The 23,370-nt window shown below is 39.7% G+C and overlaps 3 protein-coding genes across 3 annotated transcripts; 2 read left to right on the top strand and 1 right to left on the bottom strand.

The window, feature by feature from the left end:
* Nucleotides 1-1,215: 1,215 nt before the first annotated feature.
* On the top strand, nt 1,216-2,043 carry LOC308234208 (olfactory receptor 2D2-like; the record flags this gene model as incomplete). The annotated part of the gene is made up of 1 exon (XM_080641635.1): nt 1,216-2,043. One exon carries the CDS (start codon nt 1,216-1,218, stop codon nt 2,041-2,043), a length of 828 nt encoding a protein of 275 aa, XP_080497761.1.
* Nucleotides 2,044-9,120: 7,077 nt separating this feature from the next.
* Nucleotides 9,121-10,095, bottom strand: LOC308234197 (olfactory receptor 10A4-like; the record flags this gene model as incomplete). Its single annotated transcript, XM_080641624.1, has 1 exon — nt 9,121-10,095. One exon carries the CDS (start codon nt 10,093-10,095, stop codon nt 9,121-9,123), a length of 975 nt encoding a protein of 324 aa, XP_080497750.1.
* A 7,879-nt stretch (nt 10,096-17,974) lies between these two features.
* LOC308233692 (olfactory receptor 2D2) lies at nt 17,975-18,928 on the top strand (the record flags this gene model as incomplete). Its single annotated transcript, XM_080640660.1, has 1 exon — nt 17,975-18,928. One exon carries the CDS (start codon nt 17,975-17,977, stop codon nt 18,926-18,928), a length of 954 nt encoding a protein of 317 aa, XP_080496786.1.
* Nucleotides 18,929-23,370: the final 4,442 nt, after the last annotated feature.

Below are 23,370 nucleotides of genomic sequence, written 5' to 3'. Positions count from 1 at the left end.
ATTATATCATATATTTGTTTTCTAAAATTATTTTGATAACTATATTTTGATGTAATTGTTTCCCTAACAATCCTATATTCTATTTTACATGTATGTACATGTGTATGTATGTGTGTATGTATGTATACATTTGATATATTTAAAACATTATTTGAAGTATTTTATCAGAAAGATAAAGAGTCGATAGCCCTCATGTAGAGCCTTAAAATTTAGACTTTAAATTAAATTTCCTTTTACTCTTTTTGGAGAGGTCCTATGATATTTTATTATTATTCCTGAATTCTTAATTTTTAGGCAAGCTTTATTTAATTAATGATAATTTATTTAACAAAGTTCTATGCTATGTTTAAAAAGTACACAAAAATGAAAGACATAGACACAATTTGCAAAGGAGTTTGTCATTTCTGGGAGGAGTAGACAGATAATATCAGGCAGGGAGAGATGGTGGGCTGGAGGTTGCAGATCAGTGCCACGTAGTCTGCAAAAAATAGCCATGTTGGTGGCTTAGCATGGAAATTATGTCATGATGGTGTGTCTGTTAGTTTGGAAGTTCACTGATATTTGGGAGCTTTAGCTGAAGGTGAGGAAAGAATTTCCAAGGAAATTATGGTACACTATCCACAGTTACCTCTTGGTTTCCCAGCTCCTTCAAAACAGGTCATTTTCTCTAAGCCAAAAGTCAGTTCTGCAGGGTACTTTGGCTCTGTTTGATTTCTTATGCCTTCCTGACCACCCATTCAAGAAGGAGACAACAGAAACAGTTGTATATCCAAAGACTTAAAAATATTTGCACCAGCATGAGATGGGAGAGGTGTGGCAAGAGCAACACAAGACTCCTTTAAAGGCTTCAGTTAATAATAAAGTGAAATTAAATGGTATGACTTTACACATGAATTTAATATGTCTTTTTATTATCAGATATGTGATATTCAGAATAAAGAAGATGATTTTGGATCTAGTCTACACTTGCCAGCTGACACTAAAAATCAACGCACCAACTTATAAAGTATTAAGTCATGCAAAATTGAAAGCAGCATGATCATCTTCTAAAAACCTTATAAAGGGGATTCTTGAAATGGTTAGTAGTGATTGGATGCAACATTTAATTATATATTTTATAGGTTACACACACTAACTCTGAATTACGTAATTTTATAGGTTAAACACACCTATGTTTAGCGTGTAATGACTTGGTATTGAAAAAGGAGACAAACAATGCAACAGACAAATCAGACACAGGTGACAGAATTCTTCCTTCTGGGGCTCTCTGATGACCTGCACACCCAGAAGCTGCTATTCATCTTATTCCTGGGTGTCTATCTGGTCACTGTGCTTGGAAATGTGCTTCTTCTGATCCTTGTTCAGGTTGACTCCCTGCTTCACACACCCATGTATTTTTTTCTCTGCAATTTATCTCTGGCTGACCTCTGTTTCTCTACCAACATCGTTCCTCAGGCCCTAGTCCACCTGCTATCCAGGAAAAAAGTCATTTCATTCACACGTTGTGCAGCTCAGCTTCTATTCTTCTTGATTTTGGGGGGTACACAGTGTGCCCTTCTGGCGGTGATGTCCTATGACCGGTATGTGGCCATCTGTAACCCTTTGCATTACCCCACCATCATGACTTGGAAAGTGTGTGTCCAGCTAGCTGCGGGATCATGGGCCAGTGGCATTCTGGTATCTGTGGTGGATGCCACCTTCACCCTAAGGCTACCCTACAGAGGCAGCAATAGTATTGCTCATTTCTTTTGTGAGGCACCTGCACTGTTGATCCTGGCATCCACAGATGCCCAGACTTCAGAGATGGCCATTTTCTTCGTGGGGGTTGTGATTCTCCTCATACCTGTTTCCCTAATTCTGGTATCCTATGGCCACATCATAGTGACTGTGGTCAGGATGAAGTCAGCAGCAGGGAGGCTCAAGGCATTCTCTACCTGTGGCTCCCACCTCATCGTGGTCATCCTTTTTTATGGGTCAGGAATTGTCACCTACATGACACCAAAGTCTTCCAAAGAACAGGAAAAACTGGTGTCTGTGTTCTAGGCCATGGTCACCCCCATGCTTAATCCCCTCATTTACAGCCTGAGGAACAAGGACGTGAAGGGAGCTCTGAGGAAAGTGACCACAAGGAATCTTCCATGCAGGCTTGGAGTTTGCCACTGGCAGTGAGACCCTCCTAGCTCCCTACGTGGAAGACTTTCTGAGTAGTTTCCTTAGCAAGACTAGAACATGGTATGAGTCTCATCCTTGGGCCTTATCCAGGGACACACCTTCCATCCTTCACCCAGCACTTCCTCTGCAGAAGAAGGACAGTAATTCATGGAGCAATAAGAAGGCGGGCCTTCCTTCTGGTTAGTTGTCCTCTGAGAAATATCCACATTTTTATAACCCATGGAACTGAAAGTGGGCAGCAATAGAATTTGGGGAACCAGCTAGTATTTATTGTAAGAAATACTAATCATGCTCTGTTAACCATGATTGTTTTATTCTGATTAAAGAAGGCACATTCTACCCTGGCTGGAGCTGACCTGGAGATGCAGCCCTTCCTCCCCATTTGGAGCTGCCTATTATCATGGAAAGATTAACAATTATGCTGCAGAAACTAGAATTGCCAGCCCTTTGAAGATCCCCAGCCCTTTTTGCATACCTACAGGCCTTTGCAAACTTCCAGCCTGCTTACCAGTTAACTGCCCATCAGACACTCTCCTTTCCCAATTTCCCCATATAACCCCAGCCCTTGCATATCACTAAGCCCTTTGAAGACCCCTAGTTCTTTTGCGTATCTGTAAACTGCCCTTTTGCCTAGTCTTCCTTTGTACTTCTACCTATATAAACAGTTGGCTTATGGGGAGCTGCAGAGCAGATTTTTGTGGCTGATCTGCTGCTCTCCCAAACTGCTGGCAGTATTGGAATAAATGCTCATATAGGATTCAACCCTGTCTCTGTTTATTTGGCTCAAGTAGTGACAGGCAGCACAGACTCATTGTTTGGTTACAGAACCTGTAAAATCTATCTTATAAAATTATGCTATATATTAATATTTATCTTATCCCAGAACCTACTCCAATAATTTTACATTTTGATATTTCTGTGCCTCATCAAATAATCAATAAATTAACAAACATTACTTAATCACTTACTATGATGCTACATGTATGTGTCCATGCACTTGTACCTGTGAAAGAATGTAGGGGGGTTAGCAGCCTGACTCTGTACCTAGCTAATTAGTATCCTAATGCACATTTTTGTTAGCCTATAATCAGGTCACTGCCCCTTCCTTAATTATCTGGGTCTTGCAAGACCTATTTACTTAAATACTCCCAATTTACAAGGGCCATAAACCAAGGATGTAACAGCTTAGCTAAAGAGAGTTCACTGACGCCATCCAGGTTAGGCATTTAGATACAATCTAAATTCCGCATTCTAACTGACTCAGGAGGGGCTGTGAAAGTCCACCACAGGAGCCCAGTAGTTAGGAAACAAAGAAACTCAGGAATATACTAGTATATAAAGAGAAATCTCATTGTATAAGTTGTGCAGGCTTTGGATCTTTAAAACCCCTGAACCAGCAGTGCCGCTTTGAATAAAGGTTCTCTTTCCTGATACCTCTGAGTATTCAGCTGTCCTGTCTTCTGCGCCAATTCCACAACATACCTACATGTGCATGTACATATGGGGGAGGGCAAAAGTAGGTTTACAGTTGTGAATACAACAAATGGAGTTTATTCATTATTATTTATTTATTGTTGTATTATTTATTTGTAGTACTTATAAACCTACTTTTCCCCATCTTTGTATATGTTTGAGGTGGGTAGATCATGGGCACAATGAAGCAGAAGTTATGAGCTCTGCTATACTTCTCATACTCTCATTAGAGAGATGAGTACTGTAATCTATTAGGACACACCTTTATAAGGTAAAGATGGGGTTTTGAAAACCAACAAGAAATAGTGACATCTGAGGGAAGCAAGAATGAGAAGCTACCGTGTTTTCCCGAAAATAAAACATCCTCCGAAAATAAGACCTACTCGCAGGTTTCCTTCTGAGTGAAATATAAGGCATCCCCTGACAATAAGGCCCCCAGGCTCTGTCTCAGAATGAAAATTAATTTACCGTAAACTGGTCGCTAGGGCCGCCCTGACTGGCGTCTAGCAACCATTGACGTTACCCGGAGTCCTGACGTCACTGCTGTGTGGAGGCGGAGCGGAGGTCGGAGTGAGTGGTGAGCGCGGGGCGGGAGAGGAGGAGACTTTCGCAGATGCATGTAGAAGAACAGGAGGATTAGAGCGACGGGACGCGGCGAAGGTGGTGAGTGCTGGTCTGTCTCTGGTGACACTACCTGATGCTCGCGGCCGCCTTCATGATGACTGAAGGTTCTCAGTCAGTGGCAGACCCTGCTCCAGCCCAGATCCAGGCCCCAGCAAGCCCAGTGACAGTCCCCAGGCAGGCCCCAGGGGGTAAATGTCTGATAAAGGGGTAGGAGGGATGTCTGGTGAAGGTGTTCAGTGGCACAGGGGTGGGGGAAGGGGGATCACTTAAAATGACACAGGAGGATCAGAGGAGGCAATCAAAATGACACAGGAGGATCAGAGGGGACAATCAAAATGACACAGGAGGATCAGAGGGGACAATCAAAATGACACAGGAGGATCAAAAGGGGTTACTAAAATGATAATCCCCCCTCTGATTCTCCTGTGCCATTTTGATTCCCCCCTCTGATCCCCCCTGTGTCATTTTGAGTGATCCCCCTCCCCCCACCTTGATACCCCAATTCCTTTTTTTTTTTTACCCCTACGGTAGAAATGAGCGCAAAAAGAAAAAGCTACTCCGTGGAGTACAAGAAAAGAATCATGGAAGATTCTTGGGGCCAAAATCTTACTGCTTTCTGCAAAGAAAAGATGTTGAGTATCCCATTGGTCCGAAAATGGCGAGCAGAGTATGGTAACCTCATTGAACAAGTGGACAAGGGAAATGATAAAAAGCGCAAGTGTGAATCAGGTCGGCAACCATTATTTTTCGAGCTGGAAGACCTGATCTGTGAATGGGTTGTTGACAGGAGAGCAAAGGGTTTGGTTGTGAATAGGGCTCAGATTCAAGAATTTGCCCTTACAATGGCACCACAGTTTGACATAGCCCCCGAAGACTTCAAAGCATCACAACACTGGCTGGATAATTTCCTTCAGCAAAGTGAACTGTCTTTAAGAAGATCTACAACATTGTTTAGGTTGGAAGATACTCAAGATATTAAGCAAGCACTTGCATTCAAGTCCTTTATTGATGATGCTGACTTCTCTAAATACAATCTTTCCAACATGATTGCTATGGATGAAACTGCAGTGTTTATGGGCCAATCATCTCAAACAACAATTGAACAGCGGGGTGCCTCCTTAGCGTACATTCCCTCCACTGCTTACTAAAGTGCACGTGTTTCCTGTATTTTGGCAGTTCCTCTGGATGGCACTAAAATCCCACATTTAATCATTTCTAAGGGCAAGAAGGAAAAGATTGAACGTGTTTTGGGTGTTTTTATTCTTGAAACTGAAAAAGCCTGGGCCACACAAGCAGTTATAAGGAAGTGGGTCGATTTAATGCTGCCGCTTTTTATGCGAGGGAGCCGAAGAGGTCTGCTAGTCTGGGATGCAGCCAGCACTCACCACGCTAAAGACATGAAGACATTTCTTCACGAAAGAAAAATAGATCAGATAATGATTCCCGCAGGAATGACGGCCTATCTCCAGACTCTTGATATTGCAATAAACAAGCCATTCAAAGACAATTTGCGCATGGAAATTAATGACTACATTGAAAATAGAATGGAGAGAAATCAGCATGGAAACTTTGTGAAACCTAAACTGCAAGAAGTTGTGACTTGGGTGAAGAATTCATGGGAGAAAATCACTGACAGTTGCATTGCAAATGCACTGCGAGCAGGCTACCTTGACAAGAAGTACTCATTTAAAGACAGTGCTATTGCTAAACATGAGAGATTTGGTCCACTGATTCTGAAAGAAATGGAGTCACAAGAAATTCACCAGGAAATTCAGGAATTGGATTGTTATGATGATGTTCCAGAAGATGATGACATGATTGTCATTGAATAAATGAGTAAATTCTTGATACTGTAGGATTCACACTTTGTCTGGTTTGTGTTGACAACTACCGTACTACCGTACCGTATACAGGTAATAAATTTCCTTTATTTTCATTTAACAATAAATCTGTACCATATTCTTCTTCATGGAAAAATAAGACATTCCCTGAAAATAAAATCTAGCGTGTCTTTCGGGGCAGAAATTAATATAAGACACTGTCTTGTTTTTGGGGAAACATGGTATTACCAATCATGGGTCTGAAGGACCAGGAAGAGGCAACTAGAACTTGGAGAGGGTAGCTGTGTATAGAAGGCCACCAGGCAGGACCCGTGGACTTAGGTATATTGAGTTGAGGAAGCGATGGGAATAAATGTTTCAAGGTCATTCTCGACACACCTTCTGATTTCCTGTTACTGTATTTTAAAAAAATGCAGGCTAACCTCCCCAGGGGAATAACCTTAATTTAATGACATCTACAAAGCCCATGTAAGGTAATGTATAGGGCACTAGTAAGAAGGCTAAAAGGGGCTAATTCCAATGTAACCCTGATATTTGGGGCTAGTGATCTGAATCCAAGCCAGCAAGCTCAGTGTACATTCCTGATAACCTATAATTAAGTCCCTATCTCCTTCCCAGATACTGGTCTTGCAGAACCTGTTACTGTGAACAGTGCACTGACCCGGAGGGAGGGTTATTAACACTGGTGCCAGGCCAGACCATCAGATATGGCCTGGAGACCCCCAACACCTGGGGGCCTTCTTGCAAGGCCCGCGAAAAGGACCAGAAGCATAATCCATGTTTGTGGGACAAAGACCACAGGGAGGGAGATATAAAGGAAAGCCCCATGCGTGTTCCTTCACTCGGATTTGGAAGGCTGTTCCCTGAGTCCGTCGGCATATTAAACAGTGTCCCTCCTTTTTTTCTTAGAAGCGTCTTTGGTTTTCTTTGGTCTTCTGCAACACTAGGACATGAACATCTTTGTGGGCCCATTATTCTACCTACCATATAAAGGTCAAGTAAAATGAGTGTGAGGCAGTGATAAAAGCTTGGCTAAACTTGGAGATGACAAATTTATAATGGTACCAATCTGCTTGGTTGTGTGATTGTCATCATGCAAATAGAACCCTATGTACGATCTGCATTTTTATTTGCAAATTCCTATGGTGATATTCAGAATGTGCTGCCCTCCTGGAGCCCTTGATACATGCAAGCTAAAGGACACCTTGTGTAGGAGATTGAACTGGTCCTGGTACTTCCATGGCACACAGAGTTAGAGTTGTTTGTGAAGAGGTCTTGCCTATGCAATAGTGCTATTTTACTTTGTTAATTATCAATACATTCTAATAAATAGATTACACAAAGCTATGGTGTCCACATCTCAAGTCTGTTATTTGCCAAGAATATAGAGTTGGGCAATGTTCACTGGACAAAATCATAGAGTGGCTGCTACATTGGTTGAGAGATATGCAAGCTTAAAATGGACAGTTAATTTTATTCAATCACAATAAGATTACCCCAAACATATAGAAAACAAAGAAACTCTGGGTTATTTCCAGCAGTTTCCTAGAATTTGTCCACTTATACTTGACAGGTGATTCCTTTAACCCTTTGTATCAAGCAACTCTCATATCCAAGGTGGATAATTTGAGATTGAGGGAGTAGTGTGAAATAGTCTTTCTCCAGATGAAGCACAGACCAATTATAGAAGCAGCAGCAGAATTACTCAATTGGTAGCTCTCTAAACATGTGTACTTAGAGTATCTTTTTATTCTCTCCCTCACTATACCTTCCATGAGGCAAGATATTTAATCGGTTTTGTTCACCAACATGTTTTTTGGGCTTAAACACGGTCAAATGTATGCTGAGTACTGCATAAAAATTTGCTGGAAAAAAAAGAAAAAAGAAAGAATGAAACAGAACTCTACTATTTATTATTATTACTCTACCTTATAAACAAAATGTCCTTAAAAGTTGCAGGTAGAGTTTTTTGACAAACAGAAGAAAGGAAAGCAGAAAATTATAAAATGACATGAATGAAGAAGTTCAAGAAAAAGTTAAAACACAACAAAAAAGTTAAAAAAAAATGAAAAATAGCAAATTGTAATGAAGTTGTCAACCTTTAGATGGGCACCTAATCTGTGTAAACAGGTGGCATCTTCAGAGACATTGATACCACAGTCCTATAGAACCCTGGGCCTACTGCAGTTTGTTCTTCAACCACTCATGTTCTTTTCAGAAATGGATCCCAGTGGAAAGTCTAAGATCCCAGTGGGTATACTGTGGCTCCTGGAAAGAGTGGAGTCCAAAAACCCATTTGAGATTGAGAACTTCGTCTTTCTTTCTTCCTCTTTCTTTCTTTCTTTCTTTCTTTCTTTCTTTCTTTCTTTCTTCTCTCTCTCTCTCTCTCTCTCTCTCTCTCTCTCTCTCTCTCTCTCTCTCTCTCCCTCCCTCCTTCCCTCCCTTCCTTCTTTCCTTCCTTCTATTCTTTATTTCTTTCCGTCATTTTTTTTTAAATTTTTTATAAATATATTTTATTGATTTTTTACAGAGAGGAAAGGAGAGGGATAGAGACTTAGAAACATCAATGAGAGAGAAACATCGATCAGCTGCCTCCTGCACACCTCCTACTGGGGATGTGCCCGCAACCAAGTTACGTGCCCTTGACCGGAATCAAACCGGGACCTTCCAGTCCGCAGGCCGACGCTCTATCCACTGAGCCAAACCGGTTTTGGCTCCTTTTTTTTTTTTTTAATCCTCACTTGAGCATAATTTTTTCCATTGATTTTTGGAGAGAGTGGAAGGGAGAGGGAGAAACAAAGGGAGGGAAACATCAATGTGAGAAAGACCCATTGATTGGTTGCATCCTGCATGTGTTCCTGGGATTGAGCCTGCAACCAAAGTACATGCTCTTAATTGGAATTGAACCTGGGGCCCCTTCAGTCAATGGGCTGATGCTCTATCCATTGAGCCAAACTGTTTTCTTTCTTTTGTCCTTGCATTCCACCCCTTCAGTTTCCATCTAAACCAGTCACAGTTTCTTAGGGCCCAGGGTCCTGTGGGTGAACCGCTTCAGTGCAGCCTTCACTTCACTATTTCTTAAGCTGTATATGATGGGATTCAACATGGGTGTCACCACTGTGTAGGAGAGGGACAGCAGCTTCTTGTTCTCAGGAGAGGTGCTGGACCGAGGTCGGAAGTATGTGAGGATGGCAGTGCTGTAGAAAAGGGAGACAACCAGGAGGTGGGAGGAACAGGTAGAGAAGGCCTTGCGTTTCCCCTCAGCTGAGGGCATCCTGAAGATAGTGGAGAGGATGCGAACATAGGACCCAAGGATCAGCAAGAAAGGGAAGAGGATGAACAGGACAGTGGCTGTCAGAGCCTCCAGTTCAAACAGAGAGGTATCAGCACAGACCAGTGCAATGACAGGGGGACTGTCGCAGAAGAAGTGATTCACCCTGTTGGGGCCACAGAAAGGGAAGCTGAAAATCCATGTGGTTTGCACAGTGGCTACTGGAAACCCTGAGAACCAAAAAGCAGCTGCCAGCTGGGCACAGGCCCTGCGACCCATGATGACTGGGTAGCGCAAAGGGTCACAGATGGCCACATAGCGGTCATATGCCATTGTGGCCAGGAGGCAGCACTCAGCAGCCCCAAAGAAAAAGAAGAAATACATCTGAGTAGCACAGCCAAGGAAGGAGATGTTTGTGTCTTGGATGATCAGGGTCCCCAGCATCTTGGGCACAATGACCAAGTTGAAACCTATCTCCAGGAAGGACAAGTTCCTGAGGAAGAAGTACATAGGACTTTGTAGGGCAGAGTCAGCTGTAGTGACCAGGATGATGAGGACATTGCCCATTAGGGTAACCAGGTAAATGATCAAAAAAAGGAGAAACAGTAGCGCTTGTAGCTCGGAAGACAAGGCTGAGAAGCTCACAAGAACAAACTCATTGACAATGGTCCAGTTTCCCCACATCATTCTTCTGACTTGGATCTCAATGGGCATCCACACTCTGGGAAGAAGTCTCCATCTGTTATATAGACCTCTATTATACCCCTGGAAAAGGAATGTCCTGTGGCCTCATTCTCTCTTTTGTTACAGTTGTTGAAGATAAAACAGATGTACTTTCAAAAATGTAAAAACCAAGTCTTGACTATAGGCTTCACAATTTTTTTTTGAAGAATGCTAACCTTTTTCAGACTGAACTGAGGAACACCATATATATTTATACATCTCCTGAGTTGTCTCTACTTTTCTGTTTTGTTTGTTTCTTTTTTTGTGTGTTGTTTTTTTTTTTAACACCAGTCAGTGATGCTGACAAGAAGCCAGGCCAAGCATTTCTGAAGAGAAGGGTCTTGAGGCACGATGAAAGATGTTACCATGAGTCTGGATATGTTTTCTACAAAATAAAAAAGTGAGAAGGAGAAAAGCAAAGGAAGTGAGCCAACATTTGCCAATTATCCCCGAGGAGGAGACTTGCTTGTGTCCTAGTCTCCAGCAGCCATGCTCAGAAAGATATCAGCATATTGGAGGAATCTTAATTTCAAACTCAGACAATTTCAGTTTAAACAAGAAGGCACACAATATAGAAACTGTGGTTTATTTTGATCCCTGGGCTAAATATTCTCCATGTGGCTATATGTGATCACACAAAGGAAAGACAGACTCAAGATAGTATCAGACTGCAGTGTTATGTATAAACCCTTTCATAGTTTTCTATTTGTCCATTTATGTCTTCATGCTCAAGAAATATGAAACTCAAGTGTCATGTTAGTAAAGACCAACTTAAAATATGCAGGTGTGGCTAAAAACATTAACCCCTATGAATAAAGGAAACAAGTTTTCATCATTATATCAATAACTAAGCTTCAAAATTGGGACTCTGAAATTCTTTCTGATAACTATACACTTCCAGGAATAAATCTAAAGCACACAGCATGGTAACTGGTGCATAATACATATGCAATAAATGCTAACCATTATAATTATTATGATATAATGTTAGATCTACCTTTATAAATCCAGTTCTTATCTAACCCATTGCTCCAACTCATTGCAGCCCTTGCTTTTCTTTTCTTTAAAAAATATTTACCAATTTAAATTGATTGGAGTGACATTGGTCAACAAGAACATATAGGTTTTAGGTGTGGGTTTCTATGTTACAAGATCTGTATACTACAATGTGTGCCCTTGCTTTTTATCTCTGATAAAATAATAATTTATTCAATAGATATTGTCTTCTACACACTGTTCTAGATACTGCAGATAATATATCAGTAAGTAAAACAAAAAAAATACCTGCCCTCATAGAACTCACCTTCCAATAGGGAAGACAGATTATAGACAAAGTAGAAGGTATAGTGTGTTAGATAGCAACAAGAATAATGGAGAACAACACAGTGGGGAAGGAAAGAGGCATTTGGGGGTATTGGAGGGAGTCAAACAAAGAAGGCTCCACTAAGAAGATCATACCTGCGTAAAGTCCTGAGCAGGTGCAAGATGTGAAGTCAGGGTGGTAAAGGAAGGAGGGAGGTAAAAAGCAAAAAAAATGCTGTTTAAAAATTTTTTCTGAATCCTATTCATTTTAAAAACTTCAAGCTAGGCATCACATCTTCTATGAAAACGTTTTTTGATACCTTATCTATTTTCACAGCAAAAAGTAACGTTTATTGAGCACCAAGTAAGTGCCAGGCACTAATCCAAATGTTTTGCATGTGTCATGTTTGTCTCACAACAACCTGAAGGTGTAGAAACTATCACTCATCCCACTTTACAGCCAAGGAATACGAGGAACAGAGAAGTTGAGTGGTTTTTCTAAGGTTAGGCAGCCAGTAAGTGTTGGCATAGCATGTGCATCCTGGGCAGCCTGACTCCAAGTCATGGACTTAACCATCAGGCAACACTTTCACCCACTCTCTGAAAACCTGAGCGAGTCTGAATTCACAGGTGAGGGCAAGCCGGGGCGTTTGGTATTGGGTGGTAGTAGAAGAGCAAGGAGTAAGACAGTTTCTAGAGAGGACCAGGAAGTTTCAAGATATTAACAACACTAGAATACCACTTGCATAATCTTTATCTTAGAGTAATCATTAATTTCTGTCTTTAACTCATATTCTACATGGTATACTCCTAGAGAGTAAAAATGATACTATTTAACTTTTTATTCCAGTTCCTAGCAAGGTTGATGTTCAGTAAAGTATTGTTGAATGAATGGATAAATAATGAAGAAAATGTGGAAAAATCAAGGAAATATCTGTATAAACAGAATGTAAGCACAGTGAGTTCCAAGCATAAGGAATTTAGATACAAAAGACTATCTACATCAGCAGTACAGCCTCATACAATATACACAGATTTAAACAGTAATGAGTTATAAATTATATTCATTATCTCCCTCCACCCCAAGCCTTCTCCTTATATCTACCCCATTGCAGAAAATGACCCTCCCTCTGGGCAGTCCACTTTGTAACACAGGAACTGGATAAAACTCCTTTATTCCACAAACTTGATTATTTTTCTCTCTAAACACTGGTTTAGTGTCACCTTCTCCATCCCTACCACACTGCCTTTAGTTTCTGGCTCTTATTTTCTCTGGCCTGGATTATTGTAGATTTTATAAAATCAAATTCATCAAATTTTTCTTTATTGGTTGTGCTTGGAATTTTTTTATTCTAAGTCACTGAGGTGTACTGCTATGTATTCTTCTATAATGTCATTGTTCTATTTTAACTTTTAGGTATTTAATCCTGTTAGAGACTACCTCCTTCTGTCATGTTAGGTAGAAAATCAGTTTTATTTTTCTCATTGTAGTCTACTAATTTTACCAACAACATTTATTGAACTATTTTTCCTTTCCCTCTTGATTTTTGAAATTAACTTTGTTTTACATGAAACTTACAAATGGGTCTATCTATGAGCTCTCAGTTCGGCTCCATTTGTTTATAAGTGCTTGTTTGCACCATTACCGCCTGCATTTTATTTTTGTGGGTGGGCAGTATGTCTTAATATCTGGTCGGGCATTCCTACATGACCTCTTTCAATATTCTGACTAAGTATGGATTGTTATTTCTCCACATAAATGTAAGAGTAAATCTTTTGGGTTACTAAATATATCCAACTGGAATGGTAATTGGTATTACCCTAAAATTATAGATCAATTTAGGTAGAAATTATATCTTTATAATATTAAAGTCATCTGATCCAAGAGATGAAATATTTCTCCATTTATTCAAATGATCTTCTACTTTATGAGAGCTAATTTTTTACCACGATGGAGAACGTGTATATTCTTGATTTGTTTCCATATACCTCATAATTTTTGTTGCTGTTGTGAAATTGTACCATTTTAAAAATTATATTCCAATTGGTTATTGCTGGTAGAGAGGTAGAGAAAACTGTTTTAATTTTATTTTTTTTAGGTTGAACTCTGATACAGGAAACTTGCACATCTTTATTACTTCTAGCAGTTTGTTCATTGAATTTTTTTAGGTTGGTAATCATATGATCAGCAAATAGTAAAGTTTTATTTTTTTCTCTTCCATTTCTTATGCCTTATATCTTTTCCTTTTATCTTTTTTCTTTCTTCATTGTGTTCTTAATGACTCTCAGTACTTTGTTAAATAGTAATGGTGAGGGCAGCATTTTTGTCTTGTCCCTTACCTTAGAGACTGCACCAATAGTTTCTCTATTAAATATGAGATTTGTTGTAGGGTTTTGGTGCATAACCTACCAGGTTAAAAAAAAACCTTTTTATCTTATTTACAAAGATTAAAAAATAATAAATAGGTTTTTGTTTGTTTTTACCACATGTGTTTTCTACATCACTGAGATTTTTATCTGATTTTATTTTTCAGTGTAATAATTTGTGCATTTCTTTGCTGGGTTTCTGTTGTTGAAACATATTTGCATCCCAGAGATAAGTCATATTTAATCATGCTGTATTATTTTAAAATACACATTTAGATTGAATTAACTCTACATTTTTTTTTTTTGCATCTACATTCTCCCCCAAATGAAGATGTGAGTGCTGACATTTGTCCTCACAACCATTTGGGAACCTTCTGAGAGGAAATGCAGCTCAGGATCCACCTTAATGATTCAGAATTCTCCTGAGCACGTAAGCTTCTCCAGAGACTGCTCATGTATTCCTCTGTTCACTTAAATGGAACTATTGTTGCCCTGAAGTCAATGCTAAGACCTCTGGACATGGGAGATGTGGGGATTCCCCTCCTGCCTTGTCCTTGATGTTACTGAGCCCTTTGACTTCATGACAAGATGCTCCCAGTCTCCACTCTAGAGCGCCCCTTCTGCAGCCAATGCACTTGCTGCACCAGCAGCAGTTTACCCCTCACCTGTGAGATGTCTTTACTGGTTTGAACTTTTTTCTCCACTATATGAGGAAATGTCGGTAAGCTTGTTAGAGGGAGGGAAAGACAAGGCATGAGTTGAACAAAGGGGATAACTTGGCATATATTGGGAGTGGAATTTGTTTCAATCCCTTCAAAGATTTGATTTTTAAAATTCAACTAATTTTGTCCAAACAATGTGATTCTTAGGGCTAAATCTTCTGTAATAAATCTAGCCAAGGTTTTTCCCACAGCAGATCTACCTTATCAAACCATAATTACAATGTTGGATTCCTGTGAAAAAAAAAAAACATGGTCTTCACCTGATGGAGACATAAGCAGAGCTTCCATGAAGTCATTATTGATCCTCTGGGTATGAATTCTTATACCTGTGTGTGGGGCTGGGGAGACAGTAAGTACAAGGGTAAAGAGGGTAGGGGATAGGTGATTTTGAGGACGAAAGATTTTGGAATCAGAAGAGAAATTTCATATTTTCTCTTGGTTCCTATGGATTTCCTCAGTATCCTCTTCCTAAAAGAAATGTCAATTAGACAATGCTTGGCTCTGTGACAGTATTATCCTATTCCACATCAAGTAATACATGCCATTTTTAGAGAAATGCACTTACAATTTAATGTTAAATCTGGAAGAAAGAGAGAATAACACGAAATACTGACAGCAGACATGTTTCTCTTACAGAAGCTTCCTGACCCTGAGGTTGCCCAGGGAGCATTTTATCCTCCACATTCGCATGGGAGAATAACATGCTTTAAAAAACAAATTGGGAGCAGTCAGGGATGTAGTCTTCTAATATTGTACTCCCAGAGTCAGTGAGCATTCCTACCATCTGACAGGTCACAAGTCACACTCATCTCTGACTCATTCATTGTCTTCTGTTATTTTGGCTTAGTTTAAATCACCTCAAAAACATGTGCTGGACACTTATTCCATGCCAGGATTGATCATATTTGCTGTGAATAAAGATGAGTGAGGTATGGTTTCTGCTCTTGAGTATCTTATAGTAACAGAGAAAGAAAATAATTTCAACATAATTTGTTAAGAGCTATAATGGAGGTAAGTACATCATGCTGTAAATACATTTATTATCTAGGACATATTTGTTTTTTGTGTGAATGTGTGTACTTGTGTGTGTCTATTTCTACGTGTGTTGGAGATAGGTGGGAGTGGGGAATGGGTAAGAAGGCTTAGAAATCAGCAATATCCCGTAGTTGCCCTTCCATTAAGTTAACCACCAACTTGGGCATCAAACTTTTCATCAAAAGCGAGAACCATTATTTGTTTACCATTTAATTTTCTCTGAGAATCTAGACACATAATTGATACTATTGCACTAAATTCTATTCTGAGAAGGGTGTGAACTGTGGCAAGAGAGGTAAGTCTAAGGGACCTGAGCTGAACCATAACCTGGAGACTTTACAAACTAACCAGACAGTACCTTCCACTAGGTGGATGATAATTCCAAAAGTACCTATCTTAAAATTACTTGTGTTCCCAAAATTTATTTTTATATTAGCTATTTAACAATAGACTATATTTCCCACTAGAAATAATTTTATATTACTTCTATTTATAATTGTTAGATCATACAGACTCACTTGGTCCAGTACATCCATTCATTAAACCAGTATTTGCTGGGAATCTATGATGTTCCAGAGAACACACTGGCACTGGGGAGAAACCGTGACTACAGTTTGGTCCTTCCTATCTGAGAGTCTTTGGCCTCAGAAGTTAGGTCTTTTGTTTGTATCCCAAGGAAATGCTTGGCAGAATACCTTTACTCAACAAATAAGGTGATTGAATATTCAAAGTGTGATGTATGTTTAATGAAAATGATGCTAACTCTATGCAGAGATGTGATTGTTGATATTAACATTTTATTTATTCATTTATTATTTCAATGATAAATTGAAATCTTTCATCATTTTGACTCACAGACCCATCAAAATGCCTAAGACTCCATTATCAGATTATATAGAGTATAACTGTGTCTTTTTTGAGAAAATTCCTGGCAATTCCATGAGCCCAATAGTTCATAACTTGAAATTCAGGGACTTCTTTAATTTAGCTGTGAATGCTATTTACATTAAAGTAAATCTAAAATGTCCTTCTTGTTTTATAGTATCCAGCATTGTAGTATCGATGGCTTTATCACCAATAGAAATCAGAGGTATATTTATATCACATTGCAGTTCTTGAAGATGTCTCAAAATATCATTTAAGTTCATCATTTTTAAATTAACGTCGTTACTAGAACCATCACAACATTAAAAAAATTTAATGATTTGATTTGAAGAAACACATGTATTATTATATCATATATTTGTTTTCTAAAATTATTTTGATAACTATATTTTGATGTAATTGTTTCCTTAACAATCCTATACATTCTATTTTACATGTATGTACATGTGTATGTATGTGTGTATGCATGTATGCATTTGATATATTTAAAACATTATTTGAAGTATTTTATCAGAAAGATAAAGAGTCGATAGCCCTCATGTAGAGCCTTAAAATTTAGACTTTAAATTAAATTTCCTTTTACTCTTTTTGGAGAGGTCCTATGATATTTTATTATTATTCCTGAATTCTTAATTTTTAGGCAAGCTTTATTTAATTAATGATAATTTATTTAACAAAGTTCTATGCTATGTTTAAAAAGTACACAAAAATGAAAGACATAGACACAATTTGCAAAGGAGTTTGTCATTTCTGGGAGGAGTAGACAGATAATATCAGGCAGGGAGAGATGGTGGGCTGGAGGTTGCAGATCAGTGCCATGTAGTCTGAAAAATAGCCATGCTGGTGGCTTAGCATGGAAATTATGTCATGATGGTGTATCTGTTATTTTGGAAGTTCACTGACATTTGGGAGCTTTAGCTGAAGGTGAGGAAAGAATTTCCAAAGAGATTATGGTACACTATCCACAGTTACCTCTTGGTTTCCCAGCTCCTTCAAAACAGGTCATTTTCTCTAAGCCAAAAGTCAGTTCTGCAGGGTACTTTGGCTCTGTTTGATTTCTTATGCCTTCCTGACCACCCATTCAAGAAGGAGACAACAGAAACAGTTGTATATCCAAAGACTTAAAAATATTTGCACCAGCATGAGATGGGAGAGGTGTGGCAAGAGCAACACAAGACTCCTTTAAAGGCTTCAGTTAATAATAAAGTGAAATTAAATGGTATGACTTTACACATGAATTTAATATGTCTTTTTATTATCAGATATGTGATATTCAGAATAAAGAAGATGATTTTGGATCTAGTCTACACTTGCCAGCTGACACTAAAAATCAACGCACCAACTTATAAAGTATTAAGTCTTGCAAAATTGAAAGCAGCATGATCATCTTCTAAAAACCTTATAAAGGGGATTCTTGAAATGGTTAGTAGTGATTGGATGCAACATTTAATTATATATTTTATAGGTTACACACACTAACTCTGAATTACGTAATTTTATAGGTTAAACACACCTATGTTTAGCGTGTAATGACTTGGTATTGAAAAAGGAGACAAACAATGCGACAGACAAATCAGACACAGGTGACAGAATTCTTCCTTCTGGGGCTCTCTGATGACCTGCACACCCAGAAGCTGCTATTCATCTTATTCCTGGGTGTCTATCTGGTCACTGTGCTTGGAAATGTGCTTCTCCTGACCCTTGTTCAGGTTGACTCCCTGCTTCACACACCCATGTATTTTTTTCTCTGCAATTTATCTCTGGCTGACCTCTGTTTCTCTACCAACATCGTTCCTCAGGCCCTAGTCCACCTGCTATCCAGGAAAAAAGTCATTTCATTCACACGTTGTGCAGCTCAGCTTCTATTCTTCTTGATTTTGGGGGGTACACAGTGTGCCCTTCTGGCGGTGATGTCCTATGACCGGTATGTGGCCATCTGTAACCCTTTGCATTACCCCACCATCATGACTTGGAAAGTGTGTGTCCAGCTAGCTGCGGGATCATGGGCCAGTGGCATTCTGGTATCTGTGGTGGATGCCACCTTCACCCTAAGGCTACCCTACAGAGGCAGCAATAGTATTGCTCATTTCTTTTGTGAGGCACCTGCACTGTTGATCCTAGCAAGCACAGATGCCCGGACTTCAGAGATGGCCATTTTCTTCGTGGGGGTTGTGATTCTCCTCATACCTGTTTCCCTAATTCTGGTATCCTATGGCCACATCATAGTGACTGTGGTCAGGATGAAGTCAGCAGCAGGGAGGCTCAAGGCATTCTCTACCTGTGGCTCCCACCTCATTGTGGTCATCCTTTTTTATGGGTCAGCAATTGTCACCTACATGACACCAAAGTCTTCCAAGGAACAGAAAAAACTGGTGTCTGTGTTCTACACAATGGTCACCCCCATGCTTAATCCCCTCATCTACAGCCTGAGGAACAAGGACGTGAAGGGAGCTCTGAGGAAAGTGACCACAAGGAATCTTCCATGCAGGCTTGGAGTTTGCCACTGGCAGTGAGACCCTCCTAGCTCCCTACGTGGAAGACTTTCTGAGTAGTTTCCTTAGCAAGACTAGAACATGGTATGAGTCTCATCCTTGGGCCTTATCCAGGGACCCACCTTCCATCCTTCACCCAGAACTTCCTCTGTAGAAGAAGGACAGTAATTCATGGAGCAATAAGAAGGCGGGCCTTCCTTCTGGTTAGTTGTCCTCTGAGAAATATCCACATTTTTATAACCCATGGAACTGAAAGTGGGCAGCAATAGAATTTGGGGAACCAGCTAGTATTTATTGTAAGAAATACTAATCATGCTCTGTTAACCATGATTGTTTTATTCTGATTAAAGAAGGCACATTCTACCCTGGCTGGAGCTGACCTGGAGATGCAGCCCTTCCTCCCCATTTGGAGCTGCCTATTATCATGGAAAGATTAACAATTATGCTGCAGAAACTAGAATTGCCAGCCCTTTGAAGATCCCCAGCTCTTTTTGCATACCTACAGGCCTTTGCAAACTTCCAGCATGCTTACCAGTTAACTGCCCATCAGGCACTCCCCTTTGCCAATTTCCCCATGTAACCCCAGCCCTTGCATATCACTAAGCCCTTTGAAGACCCCTAGTTCTTTTGCATATCTGTAAACTGCCCTTTTGCCTACTCTTCCTTTGTACTTCTACCTATATAAACAGTTGGCTTATGGGGAGCTGCAGAGCAGTTTTTTTGTGGCTAATCTGCTGCTCTCCCATACTGCTGGCAGTATTGGAATAAATGCTCATATAGGATTCAACCCTGTCTCTGTGTTTTTGATGAAGTAGTGACAGGCAGCACAGACTCATTGTTTGGTTACAGAACCTGTAAAATCTATCTTATAAAATTATGCTATATATTAATATTTATCTTATCCCAGAACCTACTCCAATAATTTTACATTTTGATATTTCTGTGCCTCATCAAATAATCAAAAATTAACAAACATTACTTAATCACTTACTATGAGCTAGATGCTACATGTATGTGTCCATGCACTTGTACCTGTGAAAGAATGTGGGGGTCTAGCAGCCTGACTCTGTACCTAGCTAATTAGTATCCTAATGCACATTTTTGTTAGCCTATAATCAGGTTGCTGCCCCTTCCTTAATTATCTGGGTCTTACAAGACCTATTTACTTAAATACTCCCAATTTACAAGGGCCATAAACCAAGGATGTAACAGCTTAGCTAAAGAGAGTTCACTGACGCCATCCAGATACAATCTAAATTCCGCATCTGACTTTCTCAGGAGGGGCTGTGAAAGTCCACCACAGAAGCCCAGTAGTTAGGAAACAAAGAAACTCAGGAATATACTAGTATATAAAGAGAAATCTCATTGTATAAGTTGTGCAGGCTTTGGATCTTTAAAACCCCTGAACCAGCAGTGCCGCTTTGAATAAAGGTTGTCTTTCTTGATACCTCTGAGTGTTCAGCTGTCCTGTCTTCTGCGCCAATTCCACAACATACCTACATGTGCATGTACATATGGGGGAGGGCAAAAGTAGGTTTACAGTTGTGAATACAAGAAATGGAGTTTATTCATTATTTATTTATTGTTGTATTATTTATTTGTAGTACTTATAAACCTATTTTTCCCATCTTTGTATATGTTTGAGGTGGGTAGAGCATGAGCACAATGAAGCAGAATTTATGAGCTCTGCTATACTTCTCATACTCTCATTAGAGAGATGAGTACTGTAATCTATTAGGACACACCTCTATAAGGTAAAGATGGGGTTTTGAAAACCAACAAGAAATAGTGACATCTGAGGGAAGCAAGAATGAGAAGCTATTACCAATCGTGGGTCTGAAGGACCAGGAAGAGGCAACTAGAACTTGGAGAGGGTAGCTGTGTATAGAAGGCCACCAGGCAGGACCAGTGGACTTAGGTATATGGAGTTTTGGAAGCGATGGGAATAAATGTTTCAAGGTCATTCTTGACACACCTTCTGATTTCCAGTTACTGTATTTGAAAAAAATGCAGGCTATCCTCCCCATGGGAATAAACTTAATTTAATGACACCTACAAAGTCCATGTAAGGTAATGTATAGGACACAAGTGAAAAGGCTAAAAGGGGCTAATTCCAATGTTACCCTGATATTTGGGGCTAGTGATCTGAATCCAAGCCAGCAAGCTCAGTGTACATTCCTGATAACCTATAATTAAGTCCCTATCTCCTTCCCAGATACTGATCTTGCAGAACCTGTTACTGTGAACAGTGCACTGCCCCGGAAGGAGGGTTATTAACACTGGTGCCAGGCCAGACCATCAGATATGGCCTGGAGACCCCCAACACCTGGGGGCCTTCTTGCAAGGCCCGCGAAAAGGACCAGAAGCATAATCCATGTTTGTGGGACAAAGACCACAGGGAGGGAGATATAAAGGAAAGCCCCATGCGTGTTCCTTCACTAGGATTTGGAAGGCTGTTCCCTGAGTCCGCCGGCATATTAAACAGTGTCCCTCCTTTTTTTCTTAGAAGCGTCCTTGGTTTTCTTTGGTCTTCTGCAACACTAAGACATGAACATCTTTGTGGGCCCATTACCCTCCCTACCATATAAAGGTCAAGTAAAATGAGTGTGAGGCAGTGATAAAAGCTTGACTAAACTTGGAGATGACAAATTTATAATGGTACCAATCTTCTTGGTTGTGTGATTGCCATCATGCACATAGAACCCTGTGTACGATCTGTCTTTTTATTTGCAAATTCCTATGGTGATATTCAGAATGTGTCGCCCTCCTGGAGCCCTTGATATATGCGAGCTAAAGGACACCTTGTGTGGGAGATTAAACTAGTCCTGGTACTTCCATGGCACACAGAGTTAGAGTTGTTTGTGAAGAGGTCTTGCCTATGCAATAGTGCTATTTTACTTTGTTAATTATCAATACATTCTAATAAATAGATTACACAAAGCTATGGTGTCCACATCTCAAGTCTGTTATGTGCCAAGAATATAGAGTCGGGCAATGTTCACTGGACAAAATCATAGAGTGGCTGCTACATTGGTTGAGAGATATGCAAGCTTAAAATGGACAGTTAACTTTATTCAATACAATAAGATTACCCCAAACATATAGAAAACAAAGAAACTCTGGGTTATTTCCAGCAGTTTCCTAGAATTTGTCCACTTATACTTGACAGGTGATTCCTTTAACCCTTTGTATCAAGCAACTCTCATATCCAAGGTGGATAATTTGAGATTGAGGGAGTAGTGTGAAATAGTCTTTCTCCAGATGAAGCACAGACCAATTATAGAAGCAGCAGCAGAATTACTCAATTGGTAGCTCTCTAAACATGTATACTTTTTAAACCAGCAGAGTTTTAGAGTATCTTTTTATTCTCTCCCTCACTATACCTTCCATGAGGCAAGATATTTAATCTGTTTTGTTCACCATCATGTTTTTTGGGCTTAAACACAGTCAAATGTATGCTGAGTACTGCATAAAAATTTGCTGCAAAAAAAAAAAAAAAAAGAAAAAAGAAAGAATGAAACAGACCTCTACTATTTATTATTATTACTCTACCTTATAAACAAAAATGTCCTTAAAAGTTGCAGGTAGAGTTTTTTGACAAACAGAAGAAAGGAAAGCAGAAAATTATAAAATGACATGAATGAAGAAGTTCAAGAAAAAGTTAAAACACAACAAAAAAGTTAAAAAAATGAAATATAGCAAATTGTAGTGAAGTTGTCAACCTTTAGATGGGCACCTAATCTGTGTAAACAGGTGGCATCTTCAGAGACATTGATACCACAGTCCTATAGAACCCTGGGTGTACTGCAGTTTGTTCTTCAACCACTCATGTTCTTTTCAGAAATGGATACCAGTGGAAAGTCTAAGATCCCAGTGGGTATACTGTGGCTCCTGGAAAGAGTGGAGTCCAAAAACCCATTTGAGATTGAGAACTTCCTCTTTCTTTCTTCCTCTTTCTTCCTTCCTTTCTTTCTCATCTTTCTTTCTCTTTCTTTCTTTCTTTCTTTCTTTCTTTCTTTCTTTCTTTCTTTCTTTCTTCCTTTCTTCCTTCCTTTCTCTCTCTCTCTCTCCCTCTCTCTCTCTCCCTCTCTCTCTCTCTCTCTCTCTCTCTCTCTCTCTCTCTCTCGCCCTCCCTCCCTCCCTTCCTTCTTTCCTTCCATTCTTTCTTTCCTTCCTTTTTTTTTTTTAATTCTCACTTGAGCATACTTTTTTCCATTGATTTTTGGAGAGAGTGGAAGGGAGAGGGAGAAACAGAGAGAGAGAAACATCAATGTGAGAAAGACACATTGATTGGTTGCATCCTGCATGTGTTCCTGGAATTGAGCCTGCAACCAAGTAAATGCTCTTGATTGAAATTGAACCTGGGGCCCTTCAGTCAATGGGCTGATGCTCTATCCATTGAGCCAAACTGTTTTCTTTCTTTTGTCCTTGCATTCCACCCCTTCAGTTTCCATCTAAACCAG

This window comes from Plecotus auritus (genome assembly GCF_963455305.1).
Source record: "Plecotus auritus genome assembly, chromosome: 9".
In the NCBI taxonomy this organism is placed as follows: domain Eukaryota; kingdom Metazoa; phylum Chordata; class Mammalia; order Chiroptera; family Vespertilionidae; genus Plecotus; species Plecotus auritus.
Note: the sequence above shows the minus strand (reverse complement) of the source record. Positions and strands in the feature narration are given on the sequence as shown.